Genomic DNA, 16,942 nt, shown 5'->3' with positions numbered 1-16,942 from the left:
CCTAACATACTAGGGGAATTAGCTAGACATAATTAAGGGAGAACAAGAAATAAAGAAAGAACAAATAATAAACATTAAATTAAATTAAAGAGAGAAAAGGGAAGAAATGTTACTGAAATAATGATCCGGAATAAAAAGCAAAGTAACAGTAATAATGCAACAGTGTGTGTCGTTCCAAGAGAAAAAGAGGAGAGTCTCCGGATGAAAAGCATGCGTAGGGACATGTTTTAGGCTTGATTCCGCATCTCTAAGCTCATTCCTGCAATTAATACAAGAACTTCCAAAGTATGCAATTCGGGGCATATTCGTAGCAAATAACTACTAAAATAGCATAAAGATGCGTGCAAGAATAGACTAAAAAGACTATATAAAATGCACGTATCAATGATCGCGAAAGTGGTGGAACCATACTCCTTTTCGTCCTTTTTGCATGCATTCAGAGGAGACGGAGTTGTCCCAGAGTGAGATACTGCATTTGGAAGCGTCATGGCACGCATTATGAGGCACTTGGGTGAAGACGTGAGCTGAACTGAAGATAAAAGTACTCGATCGAGCTATCTCTTGGTCGATTGAGTGATTTCTAGACCCACTGGTACTCGATCGAGCTATCCCTTAGTCGATCGAGTAAGCTGCACATGACCAAGTCCTCGATCGAGTAAGAAGCTGGTCGATCGAGGGACTTCTGCTGAGATGATGGTCGATCGAGTGGTTTAACCCACTCGATCGAGAGGTTTTCGACGTTATGGGCTTTAATCAGTCCATGCTTTACTTTTTCCGCATAACTCTTGGTTATTTTGGCTATTTAACCTATGATTTACTAGGTTAATAGGATCTTTTTTTTTTATCTTTTACACTAGAAAACTATCAAACCCTTAGTACGTAGCCTTGCCTTCACTGTTACTTTTGTTTTCGGACTATTGGCTGCTCGGATTCAGTGTTCTTTACGCCGGATTCGCTCGGATTGTAATCTTTCCTTTCTCTTTATTATTAATAATCACTTGTTGCTTTTATTTCTTGTTTATGTTATCATTCTTCCTTGCCCTAATTTCCGTTATTGCATTTTATCATTATTTCATTATGTCTTCTGCTGGAAATTTATTTGCTGTTAGGTTAATTACGAGCATGAGTAGCTAAACCCCTTTCATGTTGGGATTAGGGAATCTGCGGTAGAAAATGACGATGTAGTGAATGAATTAGATGAACTGATAAGAGACTCTGTCACTATAGCAATTTAACTGTAATTCCCGACCTAGTTGAGTGCACGCTTCTATGTCACCCATTAAACTGGCTATAATTAATCCTGGATCGAAAGATTGGACTAAATAGGCCTGCTATAAACGATGAGACTGCCCTAATGAGGACGAAAGTTAAGTTAGTGGTATTTTAGGATAGGAAGTGGACCGAAAGGACCTTCTAACATCCGTCTCACATTAGTTAAATCGAGTCATTCACTCTTTGAGTTGTTGGGTTACCGTAGTGAACCGAATTCCCGACATGTCTCTCTCTTATTGATAGTTTTAAATTATTTTCCTGCTCTTACTGCTCTTCTCTTTATTTCTCTTCCCCTTGATTCTCGTAGTTTAGAAACCAAAAATTCAATCAACACCAATTGTTACCATAGGATTAGAAATAGACAGTTATAATTACGTTACCTCCCTGTGGATTCGATACTCGACTGCCTCTACTACATTTTAGTTGAGACCGTTAGGTTTTATCTTTGATAGGGTTGCGATAGCCGTGTCAATAACTAAGTTAATTCTCCGTTGCAACGCACGGACGTCAAACTAGTAATCATTAAAGAAGAGTTAGAGAAGTCCCGTGATTTTCACGGGAAATTAAACTAGTTACTATACAAAAGCTAACTCCTAATATTTATGACTAATTACATCTAACATGTAAAATGTAAATACTAGTAACATAAAATATGCGGAGTATATAACTCTTTATATATTAGGGGGTGTTTGGTTCACCCAATATAGGTATCAGGAATGGGGTTGGAATGAACCAAACCCATATCATGTGTTTGTTTAAACTTTTTTTTTGGCACACACTACTACAAATCCAGGCAACCACAACGGCCCTTTAACAACGCTTATTCACGAAAATCACCATAAGACGTTGTAGAATGGATGGCGCGAATTTTACTAAACTTAATTACAACGGTTATGTGTTGTTAACCGTTGTTATTGGTTTTAACAACGAGTAAAACTTGCACAACCGTTGTTAATATAAAAACTAATAACAACAGTTTACTCTGTAATACATTATAACCGTTGTTAATAATTTGGCGCAAAATTAGTGAAAAATAATTACAACGGTTATATTAAAACCCGTTGTTAATACTTTTTAACAACAGTTTTCTAAGGAACCGTTGTTAATATATTATCTAATGACAATGGGTTTATGTGTAATAACCATTGTCAATACTCTCAAGCAAATACCACAATATATACCACACAAACACAGATCAGCTACATCCACAAACACAAACACACAACCACACTCTTTCTCATCGTCTCTTTCTCATCGTCGCTTTATCATCTCCGTCAGTGTTGTTGTCATCGTCTTCTTTCTCTAATTATCAGGTAAATATCTATCGCTTTATGGTTTTAGGTTTTGTCATCTCCGTCATTATTGTTCTTTCTCTAATTATTTTATTTGCATGTGTTTTTCTCCGTCATTGTTCTTTCTCTAATTATTATTCGCTTAATTAGTTTTTCTGCGTTTATTAGTAAAACAAATTAAATAAAATAAAACAAAGAAGATGATGGAGAGAAATGCATAAACTTAATTAATTGATATATATACATAAACTTATTTCATTGCTAAAAATACAATTCTTAGATGTTCATATAGGGATGCATTCTCTTCTATGATATTCATCCTCTCCTCCTTTGCTATTTGGAGGTTTCGTTCCGCAGATGCAATATCGTCATATAACTGCATTATCTGCGGCTCTAACAAGCCATTTTTTTGGCGTCCTTGAGTGCGATCCGAGTTTCGTCAAGGAAGAGCATGTACTTCCTCTCGATTTCCAGCAAGCGGCGTATGAAACTCTTGTTGTACTTGGTCATAATGCATGTAAAACGAATGGTATCATTCATTGTTGAAGGAAGTTTGGAGTTTATTAGGTTTTAAAGATTTAGGGTTTGGAGTTTAGGGTGGAGATATTGATATAATGGATTGGTTATTGAGATAGTGGAATGAATTTATACTTAGTAATGTGTCATTTGAGTTGTTTTTTAATTAATATATTTAGGAAGTTGTGCCATATCCTGCTTCAAATCTTATAACCCTTTGCATTCCATATATTGTGTCCTTTCATATGCAGGGATTTGGCAGTAATAATGCATGCATCGAAAGCATAATTAAGGGGCAGTAATAATGCATGCATCTAGTAATATATAATTTTTTTTTTAAATCAACAAAAACGGTGATTTAAAAAAAACCCGTTGTCTTTAGTTATAACAACTGTTTTTTCTATTGTAACCGTTGTTATAACTTTCCCACCAAAAATTAGTCACACTTTCCACAACGAATGTCTCGTAACGACAACGGTTTTTAACCGTTGTTAATAGTTTTCACAACGGGTTTCTTAGAAAAACCAACCGTTGTTAAAACCTTTAACAATGGACGCTTTAACAACGTCCGCTTTTTTATATAACAACGGTTTTTGGCCTATATCTGTAGTAGTGACATGATTAGAAAAACTGCTAAAATAAGGGAAATGTAACAAAAAAAGAGTAATTTTTGTTTAGAAAGATAATGGAAAAAAGTAGTTTAATCTGAGTTGTTTAGAGTCGAAAAACCAAGAAACTTAATATAAATAGGAGGGATCGAAATACTAGTGTTTTAGATCTAGGTTATTTACCACTCTAATTAAACTATAATGAATACTCCTCCTAGTCACTCATTTCTTCCCCCTTCCACTTTACACAAGAAATAAGGAATTGATTGTGGATCACATAAAACCCTCTACCCCACATGTAATTAAATTTTGCCACATAAAACATTATAAGAAAGTAAAGAGGGAAGAAAATCCGACTAGTTTTGAAAAGGAAAGAGGGAAGAAATTATTGACTAGGAGGGAGTATAATCAACTAATCATATCACTAGTTTCGATCCCGCGCAATGAATGCGCGATATTTATAGACTTACTAATATAAACTCCGTGCAATATATGCACGGTATTTATAGAGTTTTACTTTCTAGTGTATAATTTATAGAATTTAAATTGACAATTCACTTATTTTTCATGTTTCTCCTTAATGTATTTTTATTGGAGAAATTTAGATTGTAAGAAGTAATGAAATGAGTATTTTTTTTTACCGAGAAATTAATGATGTTAATTTACAAATATTTACTAATAGCATATTTTTTAGCTGCAAATTTTTATCATAAAAAGTCAATGAATTTTTAACAAATATTTACTAATACCATATTTTTTAGCAGCAACTTCTTATCATAAAAAAGTCAATAAATTTTTATCATTAAGTTCTTTAAAAAAAGAATTTCCTTATCCTAAAAAGATCGGAGATAAATTTGTGCAGAATGTGAAATATTAAATGATATAAATATTTAAATACAAAAGATTATGTCCATTTATAACTTATCATGTCCACACCTATATTATATGTTAAAAATATCACGCACTATTCTAGGAAATATCATTTAGGCGCCAAAAGTGGGAGTTTCGCCTAATCATTTAGTAAATAGGGGATTTTCCTTTCAAAATAGGTTATGCCCTTTCTCGAACACTTTACTCCTTTGTGGACATATTTTACCATTTTGCCCCTTCTCATTCTCTCAAACATTGTACCCAATTCAATTTCTTTTTAATATATATCCACCAGTCCACCACCTCTGCCACCCACCACCAGTTACCATCCTACCATCTTACTCACCACCCCCCATCGCCAACACTGCCGCCGCTACCATCATCCCTAAACCTGCTGCCCTTGCCACCCCTACCTCTACCACGCCCTTCTTTATCTCTACCACCCGCGTCGACCACCACCACCTCCTGGTCGTTCTCAACTTTGTTGGTCGCCGCCGTCCCATCCCTAACCGACCCCAGCGCACTGCCCCCTCTCCCTCCCTCTCCGCGACCAGCCGTCACCACCCCAATCACCCATTTCCCAAAAATCCTAATTATAAAAGTTAGCCTAATTGAATCGAATCTTAACTGATTTAATACAAAAAGCTGTTTTCCTAAGTAAAACTAGTTTTATACCCGTGCAAAAAAATGCACGGGTCGTAATAGCAGGCGCTATCGTTAGATACATGAATATATAATTGAGCGTGATTAAGTGTTAAATACCGTGATAATATAAATACTTCATATTTGGAGATTTGAATATTTGATAAATATTAGATTTGAATATCAGATAATAAACAACCACATTTTATTAGAATTATATTAAATGTATTTGACATGTTAGACTCATTGAATGTATGTAAATTTCAACATTTTATGTAATTTGTGACATTTTAACTTATGTTTTAACATAAGTAATTAAAATAGGAATAAGAATTGAGTTGAAGGAAGAGAATAATTAAATAGAATAGGAACATGGAGGGACTCACATGTGAAAACTCAATAGCCAATCAGAAGCCAAGAAAAAACTTGGCTTTTATACTATGTAGATTAGAATAATTAGTTGTTCAATTGATAATTAATATGCATAACTAACAAATTTGCTAATGTTTGATTGATTTTTTAGTGGAAGAGTAAAAAATAAACGAGTATTTTTTTTTTTTGTGGAGAAAGGGTATGTTGTGGAAAAATAATGAAAATGAGCTCATGAAAAAATATTTCGTGTCCATAAAAGAGCAATAAAGTTCAAACTATAAAAGAAAACAGTAAGTCTCCCTTAAAACGACACTTTAATCTTAAGACGGTCATGTACATAACACTTATATATATAAGAATGAATTGGTAAAAGTACTATATTTGTGTTATATACACACACAAGTGCTATGATACTTGATCTGTCTTAAGCTTAAGATAGATTAAGATAGATAGTGCTCTTTTAAATGAGAATTTGTAAAAAGAAAAATAGTTATGTCATTATCTTCATTAATTTGTAAGTTACAACTTCACAAAAACCAATAACAAGTGTGTAAATTGAGTGAGCTTGATGCAACCTTTTAAGAATGCATGTGCTATCTTCATGTACTTATGCATAAAGACAAACTAATGACACCTCCTTGGAATATAATCTACACTAATGACTACTTAACCCCAATATTCGGCAACATGTAGCAACTAGCCAACCGTAGTACTCAATTCCACAGTGGAAAGCTTTGATTTATCCCAAGGCCGGTCTACTTATATGTAATCTAATCCAACCCCATACCATCCATATATGATTCTTGATTCCAAATTCATACCCATGAGCGAAATAAATGTCCCCTAAATCTAAATTAATACTTAGTCTTATTATAGACAGATGTATCCGTTTAGAGTGAAAGACGACTCAAATATGCTTAAAGTGGTAGTATTTTTGGGGCTCACCATACAACTTATTGCTTGTCTTATGTTTAAAGTGAGTGGATATTTGGCCCGTCTATAATGAGAATTTGTGATTAATAATCTTTCTGTTTCAAAAAGATCTTTTAATTTGATTTTCAGGGGTAAAAGTTGTAAATTTTTTACCATGAATAAATTGAAAATTATGAAAAAAAAAGAGAAATTATTCCTACAAAAATCATCAGGTAAAGATACCGTAACGTAAAAACAGTAATACTTGTATTAAAATGCTTTTGTACAAATGTATAATAAATTACTTGTAACTTTACACAGTTATTTATTGACACAAATAGTTAACATTAAGTTTTTTAGATGACTATTCACGATTCTACCGCTACTCCGCATTATGATAATCGTAAAATCGTTTTATAATAGACCCTAATCATTGAAAAATAATTTTTTTGTAAGAGGCGATTTTACTCTTAAAAAGAAGCCAAACTATTTTTCTACCAACTAGTCACTGACATATACGAGTATATTTATCTTAAGATTAAAATATGTTAAATAAAATAATATGTTAAATAAAATAAGATAAAAATGCTTAGTGAACCACAAAATTTTTGTACTATCTATATAAGCAATTGGTCTCCCTTGTGACGGGTTACCATTTGTGACGGATATTTTGTGAGATAAAATGGTAACAAAATGGGTTAGTGGAGAAAGGAGACCACATGAATAGTGTTGCAGAGAGAGAAAAAGTGGGTACATTGTGAGGTAAAATGGTATCCGTCTTCAGCTTGTGACGGATATGTCATGTCTTCAATGAAAATTTGTGCTATATAAGTGGGTTACTTATAATTTATCGGTTTTAAATTCAAGACGGATATCTCTCTCTTATTTTTTTTTTTTGGGTTTTCTCCCGGATTTCATGAGGCTCTGAATTTATGGTAGAAGGTGAAATCCATAAAAAGGAAAAAAGAAACCATTATTATTACTCCTACCTTTCTCTCTATCATTTGTCTTTTCTCTGCCTTTTTTTTATTCCCAGTTTCACACTCCTCTTCTCTATAAAACCGAATCTATGTTCTCTCGGTTTTTCCATTATTTAACCAAAAAACACACACTCAACTTCTTACCCAAATTTCTATAAGATTTATTAAATACTTCACTTGTAGTATAATAAGATAATTGCTGAAATGGGATGTTATCTAAAATGAAGTTTACAAAGAAAGTGATTAATTGGTAAAAGTTTACAAAAAGAAACAAATGTCTTTTGTAGGAAAAAGATAAGACCCTTTTGTTCCTGCATCTTTGCATCTTTTTGGTTATATTAATATACAATTAACTCAGCCTCATAATAATTGTAAGATTGGTTGTTACTTGTTATTGTTGTTGATGGGAATGAGTTATTTATTTAATTGGTAATTGGTAGTACCCGTCTTAATCTTTAAGACGGATAGTGTCCGTCTTAAATAAATTCGTGGTAGAGCAATACAAAAGGAATAAGAAAAGTCTTTCTAACTAAAGTGCAGGATTGTTGTTTATTCATCATTCTTAAATTTAAGTAATTAAAAAAAAAAAGTGTGTTCTGATCTATTTTGGCCAAGATGAGTCTTTGAGATTAGTTGTGGGTAGGTAAGTTTTTGACTTTGAATTTAGGCAAAAAAGAAAACAAAACAAATAGAGATATAAGAGAAGATATAGAGGGAGGGAAATAGAGAAAAAAGAAGGTGAAAAATGGGTTCATATGGGAAACTTGCAAGAAGAGCTTTGGAGACAGATTCACCAGTCATGGTTCAGGTTAGCATTTTAATATCAATAGGTTATATTTTAATACTATAAAGTTTTAATCTTTGCTAATGTTTTTTAGCATCCCAAGTTTATTATGCTTTGATAGATGTCATGTTTTTTTAGAAATGGCTCTGAATTTTATGTTGATTGGAGTTTTATGGATTCTAAATGTGTGTGTTAATTAATGGGTGTTTTGGTTTGGAAACTGGGAAGTGAGATTTTTGTTGTATAAAAATTGTGCAGATACAAGAATTGTACAGGTCTACCAAAGATGCTGTGTCCTTGGCTCAGGTTTGTGCATCATCTCCCTTTTCCTGTTATATTGTTTTACTGCCAAGAGTATTCATCTTTTCATTCATGGTTTAGCAATCTAGGATCATCTAGTTGTCCGAGACAATTGATGATGTTAGAGTGGTCGGATGTAAGCAACCTTAACTTTGTTCACAACACATGTAACAGTTTTTCTAATTTATGACTTAAGATGAAAATTGCGTTGAGAATTGCATCCAATGAATGATACATCACAATAACAAGGAGTCGGGCTTTTTTAGTAAGCCATTTTGCTTCATTGGACCATAATCTAGGAAAAAAAATTCATTTACAAGTCTTTGAGTCCATTGGAGATGGACATACGTTGGTGATACCTGTATCAGAAAATTGTGCTATACACACCTCAAAAGAATCGGTCGGTGTTAATTGATTTTTATATGGGCATTGACTTGAACGTAAAGATCCTTGCTGAGAGACTTGATAGATTTATCTCTAATTCACATCTTGCACGGTGTTGGCATTTTATTCTGTTAGAAAATCGGCAATGGGGAATTGTTGGAGAACATATTGAGAATAAAGGTTGTTAACTATCTGCGTGTGATTTAGAGTTTCTTTTCATTGCTTGCGAGGTCCCTTGGAAGCACGTTTTGCTATTTGTTGGTGATTACGGTTTGCTGGTAAAGCTGCTTTGTAACATTTTGGCGTTTAAATATAGGAATTATTATTTATGGCTTGTCTATATTTGATGGACAACCACATTTTCAAGCCGCGTGAAAAGTGAAATTACACAATTTTTTTATATTAAGGTCACCAACAACACTATAAAGGTTTTTTATTGACAAGACTGTCAAGAGTAGTAAACACAGATTATCCGCTTTATAAAGCAAGGAATGTATAGTTTTAAAGACTAGTCTATATGATGTCTGTTTTTGTACCTTTGTACGAGCTTAGTCATCCGTATTTAGTGTATAAGATGTATATTAGAAAAGAGAGGTTGCTGGAATGTAGAGAGTTGCTTGTCGAGCAATGCTGCTCTTATGGGTTGGCTAAATTTGCCTGCTGAAAAATATAACAATAACATAAAATCGATAAATACCTGTTTTACTCCCTTCGAGAGTTTGTTCTATTAATTTACACATTATAGAATGAGATCCCTGGTATCTGGCTTGAGGTTCTAATGTTTGTTCGAGCCTGCAACTTTTCAGCCAGTTGCTCTCGTGCCCCAAAGTTCAACCCTTATCTCCTCAGTTGCTTTGGGTGTTAATTTCTATTTCTTTTTCAAGATGATATAGCAGTAACCATCTTCACGATTTATGTTCATCTTTATGCTGTCTGTTTAATTAATCTGTGGAATGTGCTGTGAGGCACTCACTGGACGATGTGGAGGCTCTTATAATGCTACCAGAGGTTACATCCTCAGCCTCATGTATTTTTTTTAGACTACCTAGACACATTTTGTATAAAATTAGGGCTGGTTTTGGTGCTACTGCAGCTGGCCTTCTTACATTTCTATTCATGTAGGGCGTAGTTCATTGGCAGCCACCAAAACGAGCATTGGAGAAAGCTAAAGAACTGGTATTCGAACCTCAGATCAGTCGGTATGGTGCCGATGAAGGGTTACCTCAACTAAGAGATGCACTGATGCAAAAGGTACGTGTCTTCAATTTTGATTTTTTTCTGTCTTTTATGAGCTTAGGGGCTTACAGGTATGGCTATTCGTTATTCACTTGTTTCCGGCATTATACTATCTATAATTTTTGCTATAAATAGTAGACAAAGTCCAAACGACAGATAAAATAGGCACACATTTAGTGTGTATACTTTAGTGTCCTCTGTTTTGGCACATATTCATATTTTGTTTGTTTAAACTAAAACTTTTGCACCATAATGTGTCTCAACTTTACCGAGATTCTGATATTAACTCTGCTTGCCAGTTGGAAAGAGAGAATAAGTTGAACAAATCCAAGATTATGGTAACAGCCGGTGCTAATCAGGTGAAGATTTGTTGTCTCTTTTACTTTTACAGAGAGACAAACATGTTTTCAAAGTGTAATTTATGTTGGTTTTTTGGTTTAGTTTTATATTTTTAGTGCAACTATTCATCCATTTTCAACGTCCTGTCATTTTATTTTCGGTTTGGTTTTATGTTACTTCGACGATTCAGATTGGTTTCATGTCATGTGTTTGACATTCTGACATGACTCAACATTTGGCACTTCATTACATGTAGGGGTGTTCATTGGTCCGGGACCGGACCGGACCGGACCAAACTCTCTGGACCGAAGACCAAAGAAGGGTCAAGAGGTGGACCGAGGACCGGACCGTATTAATATTGGTCCGGTCCGGTCTAGACCATTAAAACACGTGGACCGGACCGGACCAAATATTATTGTCGTTGACATGTTTTAGCATATAAAACTAGAACTCGAGAAGTTCGTAACGATCAAACTAAACAACATTATTTTCTTACTAGATTTAACTACATAATTACACATCTTATAATACGTGTAAACAAAGTAGAAAATAAAATCAATAATATTACAAATTTAAAAATTCTTTTATTACATAACTTCGGTCCATGGTCCGGTCCGCGGTCTATTCGGTTTGGTCCAGGACCGGACCGAAGACCAAAGTAAAGTAAATAGGTGGACCGTGGACCGGACCAAGCCAAATTCGGTCCGGTTTGGTCCGGACCAAATGGTCCGGTTCGGTCTGGTCTTTGGTCTGGACCACTGAGTGAACAGCCCTAATTACATGCCATAAGTGTGAAACTTTTTCACAAAATAGTGGTGCTAGATGCACCGGCCCCGTGTCACGTCGGACACTTGAAGCGCGGCCGGAGCAACATACACATGAACGAAGTTTGATTATGGAGTTCTACTTTGTGGATTATTTCAATAGTGAAAAAGTGTATATCTTTCATCATTAATCTTCTCAGGACCCTGCTAATATTTTTTCATTCCTTAATGCCAGGCATTTGTGAATCTTGTTCTCGCACTATGTGATGCCGGGGATTCTGTAGTTATGTTTGCACCATATTATTTCAATGCATACATGTCCTTTCAAATGACTGGTGTTACCAACATACTGGTTGGGCCTGGTACTCCTGAGACCCTTTACCCAGACGCAGGTGAGAAACCTCTTCGTTAATCTATACTGCTGTCACCTGACTATTATACAAGCATTTAGAGTCCACATTGTGTGTGCATTTTTTAAAGCTTCACTTATGTGCAAGAACTATTACAGTAGGTATGCAAAATTTGCAAATCTTGTATAGGGCAGCAAGTAGTAGTGTTGGGACTTTAGGAAGTCCGAGAGTACTTTAGCAGCTTCTGTAAGATGATAGGTTTAAATGTTTTAAATGTTGGGATTCCATATTTCCTTTTCGATTACTTTTGAATTTCTTTAGATGCGCCAATAATTTGAGCTCTATGTTACTCCGACTCTTCTAATTCCCTCACGTACCCGTGTCCGACACTCGACACTCGGACAAGGGTATGACACTTCGACACCTCGTTTTAAACCAAAATATGCATATTTTTCATAAAAAAGGCCGAGTCCGACACTTGGAGTCTTGGACACGCACCCGTGTCGGATCCTTCTAAACGAGTCTGAGCAACATAATTTGAGCTCCTTATGTACACATGCTACTATATTTAACACCACCAATGCCTCAAGAGGCGTCAGTCGACGGTCAGACACCACCTTACTCCCGTGTTAACAATACTTGGAGATTGTTTGTTGACAACCTTACTTCCGTGTTAACAATAGAATGATAGATAGAGATTGTTTATGGATAACCTATATGGTTGAAATGGAAGAGTGCTTCAGGGTTTTTATGCGATAAAGATATGCCCCAAAGATTAAAGGGAAAATTTTATCGCACGACAATTAGGCTTGCCTTACTTTACGGCTCCGAGTGTTGGGCCGTGAAACATTGTCACATTCAAAAGATGAGTGTGGCGGAGATGCGTATGGTGGATGTGCGGCCATACAAGGAAAGATCGATTAAGGAATGAGGTGATTAGGGAAAAAGGTAAAACTGGCGCCAATAAAGGACAAGATGATGGAAAATCGACTAAGATGGTTTGACCATGTGAGAAGGAGACCTATGGACGCACCAGTTAGGAGGAGACCTGGGGAACCGAAAAGGTTCCTAGGGGTAGAGGGAGATGGAGATAGACATGGCTGAGAGTGATAGAGCACGATATGTCTTGGGCTTGAGGAGAGAATGGTGACGGAGAGGGCACAATGGAGGGAAAGGATACATGTGGATTTTTAGTATTTGATGTTATTTGACATATTTTAGTGTTTTTATTTAACTTTTAAAAAAAAAATTATTTGTTCTTCTCAGATTTATTACACCCTTTTTACCAACAACTTTCTTATATATTTTACTTGGTTCACTTTTAAGGTATTCTGGACCCTTAAATTTTACTTCGGTTTTCAAAATCGTTTTAATCTTTATTCTCGATTTAAATTTTAAGTTTTTATAAAAGAAATCTGGACTTTAATTTTAAAACCTATAAGTTCACCTTGACATATTATGTTTCACTCCCCTTTTGTTTTTCACTTTTCCTTGGCTATTTTTTTCGCATTTTGAGGTGTGCATTCACCCATGGACGGTTCTAAAGGATGATTCATGTCAGCAGACCCCAAATCATTTTGGGATTAAGGCTCTGATGTTGTGATGATGTTGTTGTTGTAACCAACCACCGACCATACTAACCTCCGCACCACCCAGACCACCGGACCACCACACCTAATGTCGACCATTCCCTTGCCTACCCTTATCTGTCAGACCAACAAAGTTTGTGGTGCCCCTACTTTCCGCCGTAAACTTGATCGTATCTTTAGTGTCGTAACTGTAAAATAAACTTACAGAAGATCGAAACTCTGATGGGTTCACTGCCATAGTGCCATTTGCATATGCTATTTGCCAAATTTAATTTCCATGGGTTTACTGCTTTGCATATGCTATTAATGCTTAATTTAATTTCCTTTGAACTTGCCTTATGGTAGATTCTGCACTTTTTGATGAATTATTTCTTGATCGACATGAGAATTAACGTTTATAATAGAGTAATTTGACAGATTTGATTAATTTTGTGAGAGAGAACTAGAGAGGGTTTGATTATTTTGTTTTTGGGGGAAGGGAAAGTTATGGAAAAGTAATGGTAAAAAGTCCATGAAAGAGTAATGTTTGTCCATGAAAGAGCAACTTTGAAAATCAATCCATCCATTTCCCTCCTATCCCATTTGCTAACCAAACAAGGGACTTTGTATACCTTCTTCCTCCCCTTTTTTTTGCCTTCAATTCCTTCATCCCAAACAAGCTCATAATAAACATGGCTCTAAGCCACTGCCAAGATTAGCAGTGACTGGTACACATGAACACATCAATTGACTGTTACAACAACAATACTATACGAGTGCCTTAGGCCTCTTGCAAATGGTGGGCGTAAGATAGATCTCATGTACACGAACTTACTCGTGTGCTGCAAAAACAATGTGGTACAAAAGTTTTTCCTGATGACTTCTTATGCTACATCACAATAAAAAGAAGCGCAATCACTTAGAGAGCCATTTTGCTTTATTCCATCGTGATTAAGAACAAAACAACAGCGAATCTTTCGCTCCATCGGGAATATTTGTGCTTGCTAATTTGTGGATTAGTGTAGTTTTGGACTTAATAGTGAATTGAAATGTCCATTGTATCTCATTGTATATGACGTTGCTTTCATCGTTGCCTTGGTTTGTCAATGTCATTAGTACTGGAAATTCAGTCAAAATTGTAGTTTTCAGTAATTCTTTTACCCTTTCAAGATTCCTATCCGATCACATTTTACACCATGAAATAGCTGGATGCTTGTCAGCTTTTCACATTTAACCTTTTTATCCCTAGCCATAAATACTTAACTTGTTTTATAACGTCACTTTTGGAGAAATTGAGAAATTGCAGGAATGAAGGACTTTCATTCTTAGCTTCCAAATATATATGAATTGTTACAAAAGCGTAAGTTAGACGAAGGTCTGAAGTCACTTTGGCGTTAATGCTAGTCGCACTAATTTGCTATAAAGATTGTTGTGCCGATTTACGTTTTTTTTTTCTCAAGATGAGTTGATTTTGAATTTAAATAATCCATTTTAATGGAACTTCAGTGATATAACCCGTCACTTATAGTATGTCTCAACTCAATCATGTTGACCGTCACTAAGGCGATTGATCAAAAGGTATCTTGTTTACTAATGAGTAATGACCGTGTTACCACTGAATCAAAATGCAATCTTCGCAACTTTGCTTCTAACCTTGATGCCTGTTCATTTTTTTTTTTTTTGGATTGTTCCTTGATTAATTACAAATAACGTGTAATTGCTTGTTAGACTGGCTAGAGCAAACTCTGAAGAAAACAAACCCACCGCCAAAGGTGGTCTCAGTTGTTAATCCTGGCAACCCATCAGGAACCTACGTACCCGAACCTCTACTCAAGGTCTTCTTCCTTTTCTCAATTTCCCTTGAGTTTTCTCTCCCACTTCTGCACCTGACTGCAAGTTAATCCTTTAATGTATAATATTGACACTCAAGCTAGATGGTTTGATTTCTGTAAAAAATACTGCTCGTAAATCCTCTAACTTGACTCCTTTTTCCTCGAGTAGAGAATTTCTGAGCTCTGTAGAAAGGCTGGATCTTGGCTCATTGTAGATAATACCTATGAGTAAGTCAAATCTTTCTTTATCTTGAATCTCTTATTCTTTCATTACACCCTCGAAATCTTTCCACGTAATGGTTGAATGATTCTATTATAATTAAATATAAAGGTGCTGGATTATAAGCATATAGACATGTTATTTAATCTTAGTTTGAGACTTCATCTCTAAATTGGCTGTCGCTCGGCCTAATCCTACTGGAGCATTAAATGTGGCCAAAACCGTCTAAAAAAGCGGTCACGGCAACTTTTAATACCTATATAACTCAGTTGCGGGACGGTGTCATGGTCCAAATTTAATACTTTTGCATGTAGGTGGTTTTTTGTACCACATGTATTTGATTTTTCCATCTGAAAACCTTGATAATAGACTCTGTGTTTATCTCACAAGACATCTATTGCAGATATTTCATGTATGATGATCTGAAACACTCGTGTGTAGAAGGAGATCACATAGTCAACATTTTTTCTTTCTCAAAGGCCTATGGAATGATGGGATGGCGTGTTGGATATGTAAGTCTTCTGCGTAAGCGTGTGCCTGTAGTACAGTAAAAAATTTGTCCCTACTATTATAGGGAAGCAAGTATCATCTAACTTCCTAGTTCACTGCCCTCTCTTATTATGCAGATAGCATACCCTGCTGAGGTAGATGGGTTCTTGACTCAGCTGCTCAAGGTACAGGATAACATCCCGATTTGTGCATCCATAATATCTCAGTACTTGGCACTTTACTCCCTGGAGAATGGAACTGATTGGGTGAAAGACCAAGTCAGAGACTTGGTCAAGAATAGAGATTTGCTAAAAGAAGCACTTGCCATTCTAGGAGACGGCGCTGTGAAAGGAGGAGAAGGGGCTATCTATTTGTGGGTTAGGCTCCCCGACTCCTTCCAAGATGACTTTAATGTTGTGCGCTGGCTAGCTCGTAGGCACCGCCTCATCTTAATACCTGGAAGTGCCTGTGGTTGCCCCGGGCACCTCCGAATAGCCTTTGCGGGTATGCCGGAGGCTGAAACCGCTATTGCTGCTAATAGACTCAAAAAAGGCCTAGAGGAGTTGTTGAGAGATGGCATGGTGGAGGAATGATTGGAATATTTAATAAAACTTGATTTGCGATCATTAAATTACATTTGAGAGAAGATAGTCTGATCTTGTAGATGTGAACAATATATTCTAAGGTAGAGGAATATATAGAATAACTATGTAATTCCTTTCATTTAAAAAGAAATTGATAAAAATAATTGGAGACCAGTGCAAATTTTCAAATAAGGATGTGTAGTATTACTCGTTACTCATATGTTCCGTAATCTTGGTATCTGAGCCATGGTAGAATAAGCTTTGGCTTTTATCCCCCCGAGTAGTTCTTTAAGTAAATAATGAACGATCTCTTACAAGATGTTTAAAATGGAAAAGTATGCTCTGTGGTTGCCACCTAGTGGATCTTCCACAACAGAAATTCATATTAAACACGTGGAAAATAATATGAGAAAAATAATATCATGGAGTTTTATGTGTCTTGTACCTTGAGGTGGAAATTGATTAGTTGAAGAATCACCTCGGTTTTATGACCATAGGAACCCAATGATTATCTTCTCATATCCTCAAGCCTTTATGTTTAAAAAGAAGAGATAACTTATTATTCTTAAGAATTTCAAAGCATGGATACGAAATAAAGTGACTCTGTTATGGTTTCTGTTCCATTATC

General features: G+C 35.6%; 1 protein-coding gene across 1 annotated transcript; it reads left to right on the top strand.

Moving 5' to 3' along the window:
- Positions 1–7,348: 7,348 nt before the first annotated feature.
- Positions 7,349–16,528, top strand: LOC141599742 (aromatic aminotransferase ISS1). Its single transcript, XM_074419851.1, has 9 exons — positions 7,349–8,272; positions 8,507–8,554; positions 10,055–10,183; positions 10,468–10,527; positions 11,507–11,663; positions 14,918–15,024; positions 15,191–15,249; positions 15,645–15,753; positions 15,868–16,528. Exons 1-9 carry the CDS (start codon positions 8,210–8,212, stop codon positions 16,321–16,323), a joined length of 1,188 nt encoding a protein of 395 aa, XP_074275952.1. The 5' UTR covers positions 7,349–8,209; the 3' UTR covers positions 16,324–16,528.
- Positions 16,529–16,942: the final 414 nt, after the last annotated feature.

The sequence above is a fragment of the Silene latifolia genome, chromosome 9, assembly GCF_048544455.1.
Source record: "Silene latifolia isolate original U9 population chromosome 9, ASM4854445v1, whole genome shotgun sequence".
In the NCBI taxonomy this organism is placed as follows: domain Eukaryota; kingdom Viridiplantae; phylum Streptophyta; class Magnoliopsida; order Caryophyllales; family Caryophyllaceae; genus Silene; species Silene latifolia.
Note: the sequence above shows the minus strand (reverse complement) of the source record. Positions and strands in the feature narration are given on the sequence as shown.

Bases quoted from the DNA above. Each gene is read 5' to 3' on its own strand.
- LOC141599742 (XM_074419851.1), top strand. From the start codon at position 8,210: ATGGGTTCATATGGGAAACTTGCAAGAAGAGCTTTGGAGACAGATTCA. The intron at 8,555-10,054 runs GTTTGTGCATCA...CTATTCATGTAG, and splicing joins ATGCTGTGTCCTTGGCTCAG to GGCGTAGTTCATTGGCAGCC. The intron at 10,528-11,506 runs GTGAAGATTTGT...CCTTAATGCCAG, and splicing joins TAACAGCCGGTGCTAATCAG to GCATTTGTGAATCTTGTTCT.